This window comes from Thermobia domestica, chromosome 5 (genome assembly GCF_964235325.1).
Source record: "Thermobia domestica chromosome 5, izTheDome1.hap1.1, whole genome shotgun sequence".
NCBI classification, from domain to species: Eukaryota; Metazoa; Arthropoda; class Insecta; order Zygentoma; family Lepismatidae; genus Thermobia; species Thermobia domestica.
Window position 1 is genome coordinate 238152933 of NC_137458.1, and position 21200 is coordinate 238174132.

The 21200-nt window shown below is 34.6% G+C and overlaps 1 protein-coding gene across 3 annotated transcripts in view; it reads right to left on the bottom strand.

The window, feature by feature from the left end:
• LOC145686475 (uncharacterized) overlaps positions 1 to 21200 on the bottom strand; it is a 134857-nt gene that overhangs the window by 101683 nt on the left and 11974 nt on the right. For 2 of the 3 annotated variants that reach the window (XM_081759821.1, XM_081759819.1), the window contains exons 2-3: positions 20740 to 20869; positions 6094 to 6189 (exon numbers count right to left, since the gene is read on the bottom strand). In XM_081759821.1, coding sequence (XP_081615947.1) covers positions 6094 to 6189; positions 20740 to 20836 — 193 coding nt within the window. In that variant the 5' untranslated portion in view covers positions 20837 to 20869. The remainder of the gene's footprint in view (positions 1 to 6093; positions 6190 to 20739; positions 20870 to 21200) is intronic. The other variant, XM_081759820.1, reaches the window with a different exon arrangement.

Below are 21200 nucleotides of genomic sequence, written 5' to 3' on the forward strand. Positions count from 1 at the left end.
ACATAAACGCGTGGATTGTTTTCAGAAAACCAGTCAGGAAAATTCAATCCCCAAAAATAAAATATTTCTTTTGGATTTTTCCTATGAAAACGACTGGAACATTGGTTTATGAAATTTGAACAGGATCGTCAGAACCGTTTTTGAGAAAATTGCAAATTTTAATTTTCACCCTTCAGCATACTGCCCTTATTTTCAGAGGTAGGAAGAAAATTAGAAAAAAAAAAGTTTCTAGGGAATCTTTTTTTTAAAAAAAACTTCTTATTTGGTCTCGATATGTTGAAAAGTATGCCTTTAGAGAGTAAACATATTCACATCAGAATGAACGGACAGATGGACGAACAGACGGACCGACATCCAAAAATCCCTCTGTCGACATGTAGAGTCCATGAAGTATGTGAACCAACTGAAATAAGGAAAATCGATTTTTTTTTCACGATTACCACTTTTCTCTCTCCTATCGTCGACTGAAAGTGAAAATGGAGAAAAATCGAAGAAAATATTAGATCATTCTCAGACAGTATAGTAGGCTAATAAAACAGCTACTGTGTGCATGCAATTAGGTAAATGAGAATAAAAAAGATGATGATTAATCAACATCAATGGCGTAAGCAGGGGGTTGAATTGGCTCAAATCCTCTTCCCTTTACTACAAAGATACCGAAGTGGATTTTGCTTTCATGTAGTATGTTCCATTTGCGACTCTTTTATACAGATATGTTACGACTCATTTAAATAGATAATTTGTTACGTAAAACAAGCTTTACGCAGACATGTTTAAAGAAAAACTTACTTCCCAGTTCCTAACCCTACACAAGATTTTAGCGGATTAGCTATACATTTGTATTCTTAATCTTTTTTCATCTCTTTTTCGTTACCATAAAGCATCAAAATTTTCTGAGCATTAAAAATTAAAGTGGATATTTAATTTTATTATTATTATTATTATTATTATTTAGCTCCGGTTTAGCCGCATTATTAACGTGCGCGACTTGTGTGTGCATGGTCCTTGATTCTATTCTCGCTGGAAGCACTAAAATTTTCTGGTATTGACCCAGTATCATGAGGCAGCTGGGGAAACTGCCTAAATTAAGAGGTAACGAACTTCCATCCAGAAAGCCAAAAATTATGAGGTCTGGGAACCGACGTGCTGTCAGAAGTTTAGTTTATTAGTTCTTAGCAAATTTCATCAGCATCAATACTAAGTAAGTGAACCAAGTAACTGAAAAAAACTGAAAAGAATAACAAATTTCTTATCTGTCTCACCTGCAATTCGCCTCACTTCTATGTACTGAAATAAAATACTAAACTCTAAACTCCATGTCACAGAAGCCCATGAAGTATTCTGGCCGATCATATGGCCCACATTTAAGCCAGTGACCCCACATTATGTCTGGAGTATGTGTAAGCGCATTTCTCCGTTATGGCAATTATTAGTGCTCTCCATTATATATATATATATATATATATATATATATATATATATATATATATATATATCACATATATTTCTGGCCATGCCACTTACCAGTACTGCGCTAACTTTGCATTTGGGAAGTTCGTAACCACTGTGTGTGTTGACGCTGTTTAGATTTTTTTTCCTTTCAGACCTATACTACTATACATAAGTGACTCATTCGCGAACATAAAGGCCATACTACTACTACAGCTAGAAACATAAAACTTGGACAGGAAACTACCTGGCCATGGAAACAAATGATAAGAAAGGATTTTTAAAAATACGAATTCTAAGGGAGATTAAAAGAAGTTCAAAGTTAGAGGAGTGGAATTCAGTATTTAAACTCTCAATTACAAATAAAAGAGTACATGTTTCGACAATTCCGTTTCTAATGGGGAAATTGGACAATTTCTATATTAAAATTTTCGATTCTTTATAGAGAAGACACTTTATGTCAATATTCGTTTGAGACGGAGGAAATATGTTTGCTATATGAACTTCTAATTGCAATTAATCGGAAACGTGTTTCAGCTTTCCCAAACTTCGGCTCCTGAAAGGGACAATTTCCAGTATTAAAATTTTCTTTTTAAATTTATTTATTTCGACTTGTTTTACACGTCGAGGTTAAAGCTAGAGGAAGCCTTATCTACCACCTACACATGATACAGAATTCTACGGCAATATGTTACAATAAGAAAAGTCCTTATTCAGAAAGCTTAAAGCGAGTATTCGTTACGTTAAAGGAGTGAAATTCAATACGTACATAATCAAAAATGGGTAAATATGTACTGCACCGTTTTCGATAATTCTGCTTCCAAAAGGGAAAAGCGGGACAATTTTTACAATATTTACAAAATTTAAAGTATCATTTATATTCATTTGAACTTTATTTTTTCCATGTGAAGGATGGTCACTTCTACTTGCTCTATTATAAGCATTCGTCGTTTGCTTGAGTAAACATGTTTAAATAAACACTAACAGTCGGAATACATTTGGGGTACCAGGAAATTATGTGGAAAGATGGCCGGAAACGTTAATTAGCGATTTAAAGGTTTGCATTAAATATGGACGTTAAATAGTAATTTAAACTGTTGTATTAAAAGGGGATGTTAAATAGTGATTAAATAAGAGTTGCATAAAAGGTGGACGGTAAAAATTAAACTAGTAAATTATTGCAATAAAACTTATAATGAATGAATGCTGAATGTTTAGTCAGTCAAATGGTACAATACGATCTCCACTGTGTTGAAGTAAGTGAGCTTCGAGAATTGGTAAGTAAGCTGTTTTTCAATTTTTAAGTAGTGAAATAGGTCTTGGTGTACACTGCACGTTGTGTGAGTGAATTTAAATTAAAATTCTATAATTTAAAAGTAAAACAAAAAACAAATCTATCTTATTTGACTAAAATACTTTTGTTAAGTTACAATAATTCCTGGCTTTCGTCGATTACGAATATTGGCATGGCGTTAAATTTGCTAACATACAATTTGATATATTTCTCTTGACGGAGCTTCTACCTAAAGGTATATTTAATTTATGAAAGGAAGTTTAAAGGTATCAGAGAAAGTTAGGATATCTCTTCTCATACATATTTGTTATCAGAGTAATTACATTAAATTCCTGAAAAGATAATGTTGTCCTAGTTCTCATTTCAAGAAATTATTGAAACTTAAAATTCCTGAACTATTTTTGTGCAGTGAACATATGCGAGTGTGGAGTATGACATTTTATGTGCTTTTCTTTCAGCAAGTGTTTCTTTCTTTCTTTTTCTTAACATGGTATGACCATCTTGAGACATTTAGAAATATGTAAGGTTACTGAAGTTTTCTCCATATTATTCTCTCTAATAAGTTGCGAGGAAAATAAGTTCTGTAAATTGGGGTTTGCTAATTTGTTTTAAAACTTCAACTTATTAGCAGAACCAATGCGTCCTCAATATATGCGAGAAAACCAACATTTCAGTCAAACCCTCTTTGAAGTTCAGTTGCCACTGATATTTCTTCTACACTAATTCTTACTCGCTGGTTCATTTGTTTGTTTCTTACCAGCCCCCGATCATTCTACTACAACCTAGGATTTTTTTCTTTTTAGCACTCTCATCAAGATATCTTACTTTACTAGATCCAAGCACTTTTGTAAATCAATACTTCCTTTTCACTTTTAATCAATCTTTCACGATTACTGTCAGTACTCCAATGCAGTTTCTAACCCGAACTGTTTCTCCTCAATTTCCTCATTTGTTCTACCATGTTCCACGTCTCCTGTTGAATATTCACATTACAATTTTCGATGCTATGTTATTAAACTAATTATTTTGCATTCCTCGCACCATTTTGACTGAATTATCTTGGTCTATACAAAAATCATATAGTAAGTTTGCTGTTTCGTATATTTCGCAGCATAATCAAAATAAACAATTTTTCCCTCTAAATCTTAATTAATTAGATAGATATATTATGTATTCTAGTTGCTTTCTATTTTCCAGATCGTAATGGCTTTGTTTCAATTCGTCCTTCAGTACTGCAAACCACTTTTCGTCTTCACTTGCTTGATTTGCACCTTCAACATCTAGATCATATGCTCTTTTCACATTTTCTGCTGAAATATTTGTCCTAATTTTTTTCTAATACATTTCCATTTATTAAATTTCTCGATAAGTTTCTTTATTATTCTCTCCTATTTCTAATTCTCCTATTACTTTATATTTACTTATATACTATGCTTCCTTGGTTTTGTGGGTTTCTCTTTGTAATTCATTATTCAGCTTGCTGTAATATTTTTTTCTCTTTCCTACGTATGATCCTGTTTCCATACTCCTCTCACCTTAATTTCCTTCAACACACCTTCAATAACCTAGGATTTGTTGACTCTGCGCCCATCTTAGCACACTACGTTCTTTTCACACTGTTGCACGTAAAGTTTGAGCTGGTCGTATCGGTCATTTGTTTCTATGTTTCTCTTCTAAATTTATATACTTCTCATGGGTCAGGTTTTTAATATTTAATTTAGTGTATCCTACACTTATATATATATACAGTACAACCCCTCAAATCCGAACCCCGGAAATCCGAAAACCCGGCAAATCCGAACACGTTCTCAGGACAAAAAACTACAGCTGGAAAATGAAAAAAAAAAAAAAAAAAAAAGATTTAATCACACAAATTTAGTTTTTTTAAGGTTTTAACATTTTTAGACTTAATGCTTATTCAAAATCATTATCTAATTATATTCTTACAAGAAGACAGTTATAGATATGCGACAATCATTTTGGACATGAGTGTACACCCGCCAGTCAAGGTCACTGCCCTTTCGACCACTGGGCCACCCTGTCTAACCTCAGTCGTTATTTTACCGCCAATTCAGTGACGAAATAAGTACGTAATATTATTTCCCGGGTAATCCGAACCCCCCGAAATCCGAACAGGCTTCAGCCCCAATTAGTTCGGATTTGAGGGGTTGTACTGTATATATATATATATATATATATATATATGAAAATTACTATGTTTGTGACTTCATAAGTCTTGAACCACCCAACCGACCTCGATCAAATTTTCAACATAGATGAGGTTCGGGCCTGAGATGGTTTTTATCATTTCACTTTGACGATGTAACTTAGGGGAGAGGGAGATATTTAAAAATTATCGAAAATGACCTATATTAGTGTTGAATCCATAGTTTTCTAACTCGCTGAGATGAACAGTGACACTTCCGATGCCATTTAAATCCAAATTGAGGCCCGCAACTTAGAGAAGGGGAGATAAATATATACAAATAATAAAAAAAAATTACCGATATTAGTGCCGAATCCATAGTTTTCGGGGTTGATGAGCTATTTACGAATCATATTTTATTAGAACTAAGGAACCAAAATTAAGCCAAGACGATGGGAACTGGATGAACATTGGAATTACATTATTAAACATTGGAATAAGATGATAAAAAATTAAGTGTATAGCTTTTTTAAACTCATCGGCAACACTGAAACAATATTGTCGATGCCACTGAAGATCGGAAACAGTAGTGCTCTAATTAACATTTTATAAAATTTAATTGTTATTCCTCATTTTGTTTGCGGAATTTTGCAGACATATAGGCTAAAGAACCTGCTAGTGTATACAGAATGGATAATAGTTAATGGGAAGAATTAGACATTTGATCATCGTAACAAAATGGGTGTTTCTTCTGATTTACTTGCCCTGAAGATGATGTCAACGATAGTTGATACCGAAATATAATGATGATTCAAATCATACTCATTCATAGTAAGTACTGTTTTTCACTTTATTATAATTTATAATATATGAGTACATACAAACAATATGTAAATTTTAACATAGAATAATCTTGTAGAAATTTCAAGGTTCTCCCACCTGGAATCCAACCCGAGACCCCGTGCAGTAAAGGCACGCACGTTAGTCACTAAGGCATCAAAGAGAGAGGTACTTTGTTGGGATACCGTTCCATTAGTAATCTAATTCATATCTTTGTGCAGTACGACATCTTTATGCAATGAGAGCTTGTACTTTTTGGCAGGATGAATGCTCTTCTACACGATGGTGTCATGTTTTGAAATATCATCAATCATTAAACAAGGAGTTCATTAAAAGAACCAAATACTGAAATATATGTACTAACCTTCAATCCGAATATCCTTTTTCGATACCCCAGCACTATTTCCAGTACTTAAACCTTCTAGTTTTTTCTTGACTTCCTTAATACCCTCCTCAACACCTAATGTTAGCAAAGTAAATGTTAACAAAAAAACTTATAAAAGCAACATTAGTAAACATAAAAACACGATGCAAGCTGAATAGTAAAGAGTTTTCGTAGTTTAAATTTATGTAAGCAAGTCGAAGAAATTATTTCTCTTATTGATTATAACAAAGTACACTCACTGTGTTGCAATTCTAGCATAATTTTATTTCTCGTAAGATAAAGATACGCGATATATAAGATACTGAACTCTGCTGTTAAATGTTCTAATTGAAATTTAGAACTTAAAGATAATACTAGACGGTTCGAAATAATTTACAATTTCTGTTTTTTTAACAAATTTTAAATCGAAACAATCTTGCAGGAAACCAATGACTTAGTTATCAGAACTACGCTATTAGTATCTTTTCAACTATGAGTACATTATTATTTTATTATTGACGTACTTAAATAATAATAAAAAGTAGAAAATAGGAGGTGTGACAAAAAAAAGTACTGGACTTATATATTCTGCCACTTACCTCGTTACTGCCTGGTATGGTAATTACCTTCAAAATAGTCCCCATTGGTATTTACATATCTTCATACGCTGCTGCCACTGTTGGTAATAATACTGGATGTCATTTTCTGTGAGTTTACGTAGGACTTCTGCAGTTTCAAGCTTGACTTCCTCAATTGAGCAAAATATGTTCCTTGAAGTCTGCTTCAGTCTCGGAAAAAGAACATGTTGCCAGATCTATCGAGTAGGGGGAATGTTCTATGACAGTAATACTTTTACGCGCCACAACTTGTCTCACAGACAGTGTAGAATTCATTCATTTTTCCACAGATGAGGCCTCTTTATCCAAACTTTTCGCAATGTGTGATCAAAACCTCATTGTAGTAGTGCTGATTGACTGCTCTCCAGCAGCAGCTCATTCAAACATTACAACTCCACGAATGTTAAAGAACACACGCAGGATTGCCTTAAATTTTGAGCATGCTTTTGTCGGTTTGTGGGAATCGGGGCACTTCCACTACATAGATTGCCACTTAGTCTCCGAGGAATAGGTAAAAATTTATTTTTCGTCGAAGTTATTACAGTTTCTAACATGTCTTGTTTACTTTCGATGCACCATTTGTTGACGGCATACCTTTGTCCCTGGGAGAAATAGTTCAGCATAACCTTGGCACAAATGTTCATCTTTAATTCTTCTAAGATAATTTTCGGAACAGATTCTCGCTAGCCAAGTTAACTAGTTCAACCAATGCACGCACACTCAACCTGCAGTTACTTTTGATCACTTCCCGTAAGCTGTTGATGTATTGGATGCGTCAGTAACTGAAGACCGCAGCCTGCCTAAACGATCATTGTCTTCAACACTTTCTCTCCCCTCCAAAAATGTTACGCCACTGTAATGCTTTTAGTCTGGACATACAAGCATCATTACATGATTCAGTCAGTATTCTGAATGTTCAAGTTGGTGACGTTTTGAGTTTCACAAGAAACTTAATTCTTGCTTCCACTTTCAAACTAGCCTTTTCAGACACAATGCGATTACAAATGCTCACGGAGTGACTGTTCACTCGGAACTGCCAAGGGCAGACGAACTTTAAGCAGACGAAGAGGAGGGATAGTACTTCAATACAACACTAATCAATTTCAACTGCTTTCGTTTGTATATAAATTCAGTACGTTTTTTCTTTGTGCCACACCTCGTGTTCAATAAAATTGAATCAATTAAACGTAACTAATCTTCAGCCAGATTTCATTAAGGAACATTACTTTTCAGCCAAATAATACTAAACAGAACTTAAAATAAAATCACATACAAAGTAATATTTTCTTAAATCTTTAGTTCACACAGTAAAATACATAAGCACATATAGTAAAATGTGACTCATATAGTACGATACACATAAATGATCTGAATAAACTTGCAGCGGAAGTCCATTATCTAAAACCATTAAATTACTAAGAAATGATGGAACAGGCTTGTATGACACACCTCACAGTCCGATGAAGGATGTAATATAAATGGGGAAGAATGGCAAAATATTATTAATATTTTAAAATAAACTAGAACTAAAATGGGTGTTGAGTGTTAACTGTCAGTATCTTAGCATATTACTAGTAACTGATCAAAGAACTATAAAAACAAAAATATTCCGCTTGTTCTTTATAAGTGATACACTGTTGTAAGTTTATTTTACTTACACATTTCTGCAGCAATCTTCTTTAAAATCAAAACATGTACAACTAATATTTAAAGTGTGTGCCGGACTATTACTTTACACTTTTCACGTTATTTGAATTGCAATGCAGAAGACATGAACAGACTATTTATCAAACACTTTCTTCATCAACCATCATTGTAAGGTTCTTACGTAGGATATAGCCCAGGCACTATATAACTATATAAGACAGAAAGTGTTGAGAATGGTTAGAAGCAGGGACGTGTAGTGCATATTACCGCTGTTACCGGCGGTAACGCTAAAAATATGACTGTTTTTCGTTCTTTTCATGTCTCTAAATTTAATCATCAACATGGGAAGATGTTTACATATTTTCCTTTTTTTTTTTTTTTTTTTTTTTTTTTTTAAAAAAAAAGTTCGGATGGCCTATGCCGCATTGCATTTACAATGTGAATGAACGCAAAATGCCAGCGCCAAATAAGAACATACTGTTGTTGATACCGCAGATTTCAGAGGTAACGAGAACCCCGATAGCAGTCATTCATTCCAATAGCACCTTTCAGCGTGCAGCCAGAAGCATCCTGCGCGCTCGTATTTGGACTTTCGGAATGGCTCTTATGTTACCGTTCGGCTGAGTGGATCAGGAAAAATAGGAACGTTCCCTGTCAAAACAAGGAGAATATCGAATATCATCAGCATGTTTATTCTACTCGCTCTTCTCTCGCTAAAAGGGTCGAGCTGGCAGTGTGATTCAACTATACTTTTTCGTTTGCTTCGCATTCCAAGGATGAAAATTTGGCTGTAATTTCTGTATCCGTAAGGTTATTTCATTGTCTTAACAGTATATAATTTCAGACAAATAAAAATAGAAGGTTTTTCATAGTAATCGCATTGAATACTTGTTACTGTGAGACTGTCTGTTCCCAAGTGCTATGTTAAAATATCATTTTCGCATGGCTTTGTATATTAATACGTTACCTTTAAATTTTAACAATATACGATACAAACAGAGAAACAAACAAATTTAATATAAGTTTACTTTGATTGAAAATAAAGTTTCTTATTCACTGTTAATTTGAGCTATGGGAATTTATTATTATTATTATTATTATTATTATTATTATTATTATTATTATTATTATTATTATTATTATTATTATTGAGATTTTATTTCTGTCTGAACACTAGAAAAAATTATATGGTAGTTGTCTCGTGCCTGAAAGAGCAAAAATATTGTCAGTTTCTGAAGTGTGTCATTAAATATACAGATGCCCATCGATGACACACATTGTGCTATATGTGAACTGTTTCAAGAGCAAGAGGGAGTAGTAATGATTATTAGAGAGAGTTAGAGATGTTTCCCGCGCTTCTTCTAATTTGAATACTTATTATTATTTAGGATTTATGCTTATTAAGTTGAAAATATTTTGTTTTTAATTTAGTATAGAATACTTTCTATTCAGCAAATTTCCAGGTATAGCCTCTAGCCTAGAGTTGAATTTGCACTTAGATGAGTTGAAAAAGGGTGCAATCGTCTTCATTATACCGTAGTTTGACTGTCCCAAATTGTGTTTGACTGCTTAATTTTCAATACGGAAAACTTGTTGCTCAAACATACGGTTCGGTTCGGTATAGTTTCGGTTATAGTTGACGACGTAAGAAGCTGCAGCCTCTTGTTAAACAAAGATATACAGAAGTATAAATTTTTTATTGTTATGCCCATAGGCTTAATTTAGTTTTAGAAAAGTCCGTTGACTCTACAAAAGTGTATTTTTTTTAAAACTATGTCGTGACTTGCTTCTTTTTTCTCGAAGTCTTCGAAAAGAACAAATGCTTTGGACTGTGTAGTCAACAAAAGTATCCCAACAGTCTCAAACACAAGATGGAACTATAGAAGTAGGATAAATTATGTGCTGTATAGCTTTAAAGATGAGCTGTTAGGACTTCAAATACAGACGAAAATATCGGTGAACGGGATTCTCAAACTAGAATTCGTGGAGCAAAATTCTATCAAACCCTTCAAAGCTTTGACTTCAATGTTTTACTTGAACTGTTTTATGTTATAGGCTCAAGATAAGAAGTCTTGTTCAATGTCTTACAAAAGAAAATTTATGATCTAAGTAACTGCAGAAAGAAAATAGATGACTTTGAAGAATACCTAAGATTACTAAGAAACGGTTTCGATTATATTTAGTAAAAAACTGAAGAACCTGAATAGCCACAGTTTTCAAAAAGATTAAAGTAATGAAGTGGGATTTGATCCCCCCTAAAAAATCGATGCCAATGCCTATAGTTCGAAGTGGTTGATACACTGAACCAATAAAAAGTAATAGATTTTCTGATATTGAAAAACTAAAGATACTTGTAGTATCAACAACCGGTAACAATCGTCGAAGTGTCACACCACGCCACTGGTTAGAAGTTAATAAATTAATCAGACAAGATGTTAGAAAAAGAAATAATGTATGTGTATTCTAGCAGATGTGTAAACTAGTTACCTAAGCGTTTAGAGAGGACAACATCTCAGTTAGAAGAGATATTCAATAAGAAAAAGTACGACAGAAACCTCGGCATTGTTTAGTAGTTGGTAAAACAGGAACTTACAGTTTGTTCCTTAATATATTTGGCGCTGTTCAGAGACGAAATACGCTTCAGTTAGTAATAACATGGCATTCTTAAATCTCTTGAACATTTTGATGTTGGTTTTAGCAAGATACAAAATAATATAAACGCATTTCAGCAAATTTGTATTTCGAATGCTCTTCTGGTTGAAAGAAACTCACAACTTTTCTGTGAGTGATCAAGATTTGCCATTTTTATGTTTTCTGGAGACGCCATTTGAGTAATCATTTAAAGAGCTGAAGGATATGGTCGTGTCATATTGAGTTACGACTAATAAAATATTAGGACGGTACAAACTCCGTAACATCAGGCAGCAGGAACATCAAATAGTTGCACACTTTGTTGCATAGCTTAATATGGAATCCGACCAATATGATAACCCACGGGGAATCGAACCCGAGTTTCTCGCGTCGAAGACGCGTACGCTAACTATATAGCCACGAGGGAACTCAGAAGGAAGAGAACAACTGATGAGGGCAAGTAATCTGACTTTCCAGCAAGTAGTTGATGTGGAAATCTGAGTTGAGCATACTTTTTTTTTTTTTTTTTTTTTTTTTGTTTTCCACAACAACAGACTGCACAAGAGATAGATAAGTGAAAAAGGCAACAAAAGCCCACAAGATGTCATCCAAGTCATCAGGTTCGAAGTACTAGCTTCCTTATCTTCAACCTGACGAAGTTCTAGACAGAAGAGACGAGGAAAAACATGAAAAAACAAAGTACCAAAACGCATGCTAAAGGTTAATGTTCAGCATGGTAGAAGCAATGCTTCAGATGCCAGGGCTTGAACCATTTTACAAACAAATGTGCCACTTCTTAAGGACAAAAGAAAATGCATTACATAACTATAAAAAATCAGAACTAGTCAGTGTGATAGAGGAACAACAAGTACAAAAACCAGTAGATATATAAAAACTGGACACAATAGATGTGCCTCCACGAAACAAAGCAAATGCTTTTGAGATTTCAGAAGAAAGACATCTCGTACAGGGATCTCAGGATCTCCAGAAATAATTGAGGAAATAATAGCGAAAGAAGTCAGAAAAAAGAAAAATGCTCGAAGAAGTTAGAAGTAACTAAGCAAGACAAGGAACTGTTGAGTTTGGAGGATAGCGAACTAGAAAGCCTTACGAGGATAGACAAGGGTCAAGTATAGTATACAGCAAATTTCAGAAGAGAGACGGAAGGAGAAAGTGGAATTCAAAGAGGACCGAAGAAGAAGAATACTTAGAATTCGAGAATTCAAGCTGATAAAAATATTTTTTTTTTTTCTTAACAGAAAATATGCTGTTATTTACTTTGAACAGTGAGATGAAGTCATAAACCAACGATAGGGAAATTAATATACAGTAGTAGAAACATATTATAACGCTGGTGTTGCAAGACATGTTTTACACTCGCGTTATAACCTTACCGCGATGTAATAAAACTTCATAGTATATAACAGTTAAAAGAAATTTTCATAATTACATTAAGTAATGAATTGGAATAAAGCATACTACGTTTACGTTCTAAGACTTCATCGAAAACTCACTCAATTTATTCTAATTAAAAGTGAAATCTGACCAAGCAAATGACTTTTAAGAAACAATAAGGCAAATAACTTCCAAAACTAGAATGAAAGGGTTCAATTTAGTCTGACGAATTTGATGAGAGCATTTATGGCGGGAAGATGCAACAAATTAACCCGCTTAATCTCAACTGATACCGGGGCTAACATAATCAAAACTAAAACTCTTAAAAACAGCAAAGCGACGGGTTTCCAGGATTAAGATTACAGTGAATTCTTAATACACATGTATAACAACTCTTGGACTCAAAGATACTGAGAGCTCGAACTAGACTGCACACACAAAAGAAGTTGGAAATTGTATTAGACTTCGAGGGACAAGTTTGTAACCGCGATTTCAAGATCTTTCGAGGTGCGATATAACGGGTTTCAAATGTATGAATTTCATGACGATTTCAATTCAATGTCTTTAAAACGTAATTCAATCCGGTAATTGCATTATTATTTTTAAATTCGGAATCACATTATCCTCATTCGTTATCTCCTTTGAAGGTACGTTAGAGATGGAGTGCTAACCTCTGGTGCGTGGGGTTCTTAGCTCGATTTCAGCTCGCACCAAGTGGATTTTGTGTTGGGCAAACATCGCAAGGGTGGATTTCCTCGGGATTATATCGTTTTCCCATGGTTTTTTCACCCCAGTATTTCATTCTTTATTATTATCATCGTCTTCCTTAGTCTCGGAGCATGATCGTAGTACGTTAAATTAAACATAAAAAGTATTTTTAAAAAAATGTTACTTCTTTTTTCCTTCAGTGCAATATATTATTAAATTAAGCATTTCCAAGATGATGTATGACATTTCAACGATTTTAATACTTTTAGGATGAAAAAGAAAAGTACAATATACAAAACTTGTAACTTATACCTTACACTTTATAATTTACAATGTTCCGTACTTATTGCAAACTTTACTCTTATTTCATTCTCACACTGAATATTTTGCCTTTTTTCATTTTCTGTTAATTACTGTCTAACGTGGTAATTTTTCCATAACGGCAGAAGAAGTAATTATCATAAAAATTTGGCTTCCACAATTTTTTTGGGCTTCCATATAATGAAGAGCGAGACTACAATGTTTTATTACCGCCAAGAAATTTCACAAATTAACGGCGTATGGTGTCTTCATTTAACATTTCTAGTCTAAATACACTACTGCTGTTTATTTAAGGGTAGATGTGCAGAATGCCCCAATTTGAACCTATAATAGAAAATCACTTGCAATTGTGTATTCTCAATGGTGCACTTTTAAACGACCATGTTCAACAACACAGTTTCTTCTAACTAGATGGCATCCCAGTATGTTTTTTTGTACAGTTGAGTAGTTTGTGATGTCATATGCGCGATGTCGGTCCATCCATTACGCAGAGTGGTTTCCTGTCAGACGTAAAATCGAATATTTCAACCGAACCAACCCAATATTTTCGCTTTATTCACATATGCTATTAACGATTTGGTAATTGTGGCCTGACCATGAATATCCTCTTCTAGTAACTTCTCTTCATTGTTCTGAAAATGTCATATTTAGATCATTTTCTTTATTCGTGCTAAAAATGAAATTATTTTGTTATTAGTACTTAAACCCTATTTAATACCATTTTGTCTCTCACTGAATTTAAGAGTGCTGCAACCACTGAGTTTAGCAAATTAATTATTTTTAACAGTGCAATATTAAATGTCTTCATTAGTTTCACAAACTCACATAAGTTATTAGAGCAAAGAAATCCATGATGTTAACTTAAGACGCCTCACTAAACAAACCTCCCGCACATTTTTGGATTTTATGATCGTAGTCAAACAAAAGGGAGAAATATACAATTCTGGCCATTGTATCTCCGTCCCACAACACACACACAAAACAAAAGCGAATGAATCAGCTGTAACAGAGATAGAATAACTTAATTGATGAGATACACTGGAGTGTCTACTATATGTTTACTTTTAAATTCTAGATTCTTTTTTCTTTTTATGTACCCTTAAGCATCTTTAACCCTAGAACTCACACTCGAAAAACTTTATAAACTTTTATATAGATGGGGTCTACTATACCCCATCCCTGTATCTCAGTCGGAAGCAATTGTAATTGCATGTTTCGATCTCTACAATATAAAGGCATTATGAGGTAGTAGTACTAATGTTATTTTGACATATTCACACTCATTTTGACAACAAAAATATTCGGTATTTTTAATGTAAGAAGTATAGAATTCATCTAACTATTTACCAGGGTTGGCTGGTTTAAACCAAGATGGTTTAAATCATGGTTTAAACCTTAGTTTAAACCAGCTGGTTTTTTCAACCAAAAAAACGAAAGTGTTCGTAAAATCTTGATGAACACACATTTGTGAGTTATCCCGTGTCACTTCCGCATATTATTCGTATTATATTCAGACCTAAATTCCCCATTCATTACTTAGAGAATATACTACAAAAGCAACTTCTAATTTTTACATTGTACTTGTCCATTATTGGCTTCAATATTATTTAAAAATGTATAACAATTAAAATGACATCAAAATAATTGTACAATTCGCCAAATTAGTACAATTCTGAAGATAAATATAGTTAGTGTATGTTTTATCTAATGTTTAATTTAAACAATTAGAACAGATATTAAAAATGAATAGAAACTGTTTAAAAAAAAAAAACCTTTTTTTAATAAGTTTATGAATGTTTCTTTTGTGATTTTTTTTTATAGTTTATTATGATTGTTATGCAATTGCAATCAAAAAAAAATTCTAAATATTGTTTCGTTTTAATAATGTTTACTATTGATAAAAATCATGGATATACCTATTTTTTTGGAGGAGGGGGGGGGGTCATTTACTGAAATCATAAGCATCTTTGGTATCTATTTATGTATAAATGGGTCAGAGCCAAAGTGGACTCAAATAATTCTTATCTTTATTCACTTTTCTTAGTGCTATGCAAATTAAGTCGTATTTCTTTAACTTGGACTAGCAAAAGTCGTAATGAACTAACATGGACTTAATTAGTTCTTCTATACTCTGAAGTGTTTTGAAATTGTCCATCTGTAATTATGTATAATGGTTTCACGTGTGCAACTGTTTATCTTTTTGTCCTTCTCAAATGACTCTTGACAATTAGACAATTATACAGGGTGTTTCAAAATAACACCGAAACGTTGGGAAGTAATTCCTGACACTAAGATAAAAAGTATAGACCAACTTGGGTGCACAAATGCTTCCTTTCGGATAGGCTGCCGAAAACATGAAAAATTAAACTTTAGAGATCCATAGCTTCAAAACAATGGAACGTACAGTAGTTGGTTCAAGACTTCACTTAGGAACTAGTATTAGTTCTATCCAAATATCCAACTTCCAGAATCCTAAGGTACTCAGGCAACAATTTTTATGGAGGGAGTTTGGTTACTGGCATATAATCTGTAGTACTCGCCAACTACTTCTAGAAAAATAGTTGCGAAAGTGCCGCAGGATTCTACAAGTCGCACATTTGGATAGGGCATACACTAGTTCCTAAGTGAAGTCTTGACCCGACTACTGTAGGTCCTATAGTATTGGAGCTATGGACCTCTAAAATTTAGTTTTTCATGTTTTCGGCAGCCTATAACTCCGAAAGGAAGCATTTGTACACCCAAGTTGGTCTATACTTTCTGTCTTATCTTGGTGTCAGGAATCACCTCTCAAACGTTGTCGGTGTTGTTTTGAAACACCCTGTATTATAAGTATGTAAAGATCAATACAACGTATCAGGAGTCCTTTGAGAGTGAGTCGGCAGACATATCGCACTTGTGACCAATTAGTCGCGGTTTCGAGTTCAAATAGAGGACAATTTGTTTCGGAAGTCAAGAAGTGGTTTGGACTCCGCTTTAAGCTTATGTGACCCCTTCCAGCATAACCCGGCTGTTGCATAATAGCACCAAGGTGAAAAACTTATTTCTGTACATATGTGATATAAATACATAGAGCAAATTATTTAAAAGAAAAAAACCTGGTTAAAAAAAAGGTTTAAACCAATAAAAGTTTTTTTTTTGTTTTTTCAATAAAAACCATGGTTTTTGCCAACCCTGCTATTTACATTTAGCTTCGTAGGAGTAACATTTTGCAATTTTTTTTTTTTTTTCTGAAGCTATGCTTTTACTTTCAAGATTTGTGCAATATAAAATTTCATCAAACATATCTTGCGTAATAAAATACACCACGCGTCATGTGGAGTTGTTTTGCGGCCGCGTGCTAGTCTCTCTCTCTCTCTCTCTCTCTGTGTGTGTGTGTGTGTGTGTGTGTGTGTGTGTGTGAAGCATATTGTGAAGACAAGTCTGAGTAATATGATTGGGAGTAGAAAATCATACTGTACCATCTCTTCCGGTTAAAATGTTTGATGCACCGGCTTCTGAATCACAAGGCAAGTTTCGTTGCCACCAGAAAATTCGGTTTCAACTGAACTATTTACGGATCACATATTCTGTGCATTTTCGAAGTATTCTTCTGCATCACTCTCCTCATGACTATCTTCAGGACCTTCCTCAGGACTCCTTCTTCTGCAAGCTACTCAGACACACAACTTCTCTGAAGTTACTATCTTCTGGACTCTGAACCTTCGGTGTTCCTTTCTCTTGAACTCATTTTCACTGGGTAGTCGGCATATCTTGAAACTAACACCAAATTACAATCACACGTAATAATATAACACTAACTTGCCACGAAGAAGTACTTTCTCTATGATATCAAAATTATGAATAAAAGAGGATTATTATTAGCAAGAAGATTCATAAATACATTCACAATCTGGGAAACTTACAGCGAAAGGTCTACACAGAGAAAATCACAAAACAAATACCGTTACAATGAGTTCTCTTTATAGTCAAATAGATAGATGAATTTTCGTTCGATAGATGAATATTATGATCTAAACTGAAGTTAATAGAATAATTAAATTTATGAAACACCTGTAAAAACTTAAGTCTAGATTTATATGACAATAAAATATATTTATCTGACAACGTTCATGTATAGCATTACAAACACATAATTATTTTTTGTTGGGGTCTGATAGAACCCAGGTATGGAAACTTAGAGTACTGACAAAAAATAACAGGAATCTCAGAAATTGTTGTTTGTAGAAGGCTAAAATTACGTAAGATGCAAAAGCACATTTAGATATTAGATGTCACGAAAGATGAAGATTTGATACAGATTTATTATACCACAAGGCATATTAATTATCGCTATGGGGTCTGTCAGACCCCCCATATGCGTTCTAGGATTAAGATGAAAAACTCTGACCAGAGTACGTTAAATAAGTTAGAAGTTACGTGGTTTTAGACATTGAACTGCAAAAGTCACTATGATGTAGTGATGTCGAAAACACGTGAAGAAGGGGAAGTCACTACCACGTAGGTAGGTAGGTATTGAGGGATTAATGAAAGTTAATGATTATGGCGGAACGAGAACTTTGAGAAAACCCATGGACTCCATGCTGAACACCACAAACTTACACAACCTGCGATCGAATCAGGTCCCTTGCACCACAAATGAATACTCGACCACTGAGCCACACTCTTCAATTTTATTTTACTTATTACTTTATTCTGATACTCTTCACTTATTACTTTATTCTGATACGGGTTGCCTAAAGTGAAATTGGCAGGTAAGAAAAAAAATGAAGAAACAGATACTTAAACTTATTTCTGATATAAAATTTCACTTGTATTTCGTTATTTGTTGGGCAATACTATTGTACGCTTCAGATATTCTAACCTATAGATATCCTATATTAAAATGTAATAAAATATCTAAAGTTCGTTTTATAAAATTAAAGCTATTAATGGCAGTAGTAAAATTTCATCATTCACGGAACCATCCATTTTCTTATTGTCATATCGTCTCAACATGTTTGAAATAGGAAACTTCGATACTGCGTTTCTAACTGCTTCTCCCTCAAATTTAAACGCTCTCAATGAATGCTATGTATATAAATAGACATACTTGTTCTGCCTAATCTACAGAAAATGCGTCGTTAGCTACTGAACGTTGCTAACTGAAGTTTTAGTTTATCATAGGTTGTAAACGATTGTAGTGTTGTTCCGTGAAACTATTACATTTTCTAACACTATTAACCTTTTACTAAAACAGTTTTGTTGTTGAAAATTACTCATAATAGTTCTACAAACAATTCGCTGGAACCAGAATGCCCACTGCGTCCACTGATTTGCCTTCAGTCTTTCCTATCGAGTAACCGATTTTCTTTGATCTTGAATTACTACTATTGCGTTTTTCTTTACCACAATACAGTAATTAAATACCTTTTTGTGTTATAATGGGAAAAGAAAGACAGAACTACTATTGTTTCTTCCTTAAAATCGATATGTTGAAAAAAGTCTAAAATTTCACAAGTAAAAAAAGTAGTTTTTTCCCCCCTGAGCCCTTTCATCTCTAGTTAAATCTGATGAAAACTACATGGAAACATAATCACTGGGGATGAGACGGGTGTATCGATACGATCTGGAAACAAAACGTCAAATCGTTTTCCCTCAACGCTGTACTCACAAGCAGGCACTATAATAATATTTACCAGCAACTTCCTCAAACTTTGACGACCAAGACAAGAAAAATTTCCGAACAAGTGTTCATTTCCACAATTTACGGGTGGTTTGGTATGGAATGACCCAACTGCAATTCCTGGTTAGTCAAAGTAATCTCCAGCTGCAGCTACATACTTATGCCATTGCTCAGCCAACGATTAAGTTTTATGACGAAAATAAGTCTGGAGTTTGCGATGCGAAATAGTCTTCAACCACTCATTCCGCTCATCAGGGAAGTTCTTCCCTTCCAAGAAGCGATCGAGATACCGGAATAGTCTCTAGTCAGTGGGAGAGACATTAGGAAAGTACGGTAGGTAAGGAAGGATTTCATGTTGCAACTCATGGAGTGTCTGCACCGCTTTAGAGTGACACATGGTAGTGTAGTATTGTGTAACATAAAGGTTCTAGGCTCCTATACTTGCGGTACATTTCATGGAATTCAGCACTGTAATGATTCACAATAATGGTTTCGTTTCGACAGAGAAAGATGCAAATCAGAGAACTGCACACCTACTGGCACGTGTCAACTCACGTGGCACCCACGATTTCAACTTTTTCACCTTAGCAGTTGCGCGGAACCACCGAACAACATTTATATGTTGTATGCCTAGCTGTCTGCAATTGCAGGAACACTTTTTCGAGAGACTGCTGCCACGGCGCTCTTGAGAAACTCATCAGAACAAAATGACGGTCGCACGCTCTGGAGATTATTTATCAATGTTGTATAACATGTATCGAAGTTCACAAACAACGGTTTATGTTGCATTCATTCATCACGTCTAGCCCAAATGCACTGTTGATGCTTCTTGCGGCTGGATCTGTAGAATATCTGTTCGAACTAGCAACTGAGTTCACCATGGTCCACTTTCACAAGACCACGTTCAACAACACACTGCCTCCTAACCTTCCCTGCTAGTTTCGTGGCTAGAACCTTTCTAGTTTAAGTGTGCCCCTGCTGATGCTGCTGTCGATGTGTGTTTTCTCGCACTTACCTCGAAAGAGGAGGGACAAGTTGTTATGGTCGAGATCTTTAATTGTTGGATGCGGAAGCACTGCCACAATGAATTATTTCACTGACTTCGCTGTGAACTGTCTTGTTAGCCATTTTAAGTAGCGTACGATCTTCACTTGTCAAGATCAAACGACTGTATGACAAATTGGCAATACAGTCGATGTCACTCACTTCTTTCCCTTAAGTACAGGAAGGCTTCCTCCGTAAGAGCGTGGCGGAGGTCGGGACCGAAGTATGTTTCCCATATTTTCCGAGGGCACACTTGAAATAGAGAGGCTCTAGTAAGAGAGCACAAAATAATTTAATTCCATAATCTTTCACTTTCATGAACCATTCGTCTCCTTTAGCTTAGAGGGCAAAACCGTAGGACGTCAAACTAAAAAACTTCTGACTGACTGGACAGGACACTCACATCTATTTTCTGAATACGTACAGAGTACGTGATGTCCTATCCGTGAATTCGGTTCATCCATTAACTGTGCTGCAAAGGTGATTTCCCGCCAGACGTATGTACCAACCTAATATATTACCCCCACTGATCACAGAAAACACACTCCTGTGATTTATAGATCATGTCATTTTCGTAGAGATTTTTCTTCGTAAATACCAAGTCTTGAAAGCTATACTTACCATTCTTCCACGGTTCATTTGCTTCGATTGCCGAACCAGAAGGAATCTCTTCCAGAAACAAGTAAGTTGATTCATCACAAGCAGCAGAATTAGCCATTTTTGATCCTTATGCCTTGAGAAACCACCTTGACTGTAAGAAGTAAAAATTCAACTGTAATCTTGACTCCAATGACTAAAAAATGAGTTTTGTTTCACAGTGTGAAACTACAGCACACTTCCAAACTATGACAATTCAATACTCAAAACTTGAAGTAGTACACCTATACTTACTGGTTGCAATAGATTATAGTGCGTCCAGTAAGAGAACGTCTCTGACAGCTCGCAGTGACATTGCCACTACTTGCGTGTCAAGCTTTTTTCGGTGCAACTGTAGTGGCAATTTAATTAATGTTATAAGACAGAGTGATCGTGGTTAGTAACACTGGTATCAAAGTAGGGGCTGCAATGTCCCACCGCATGTG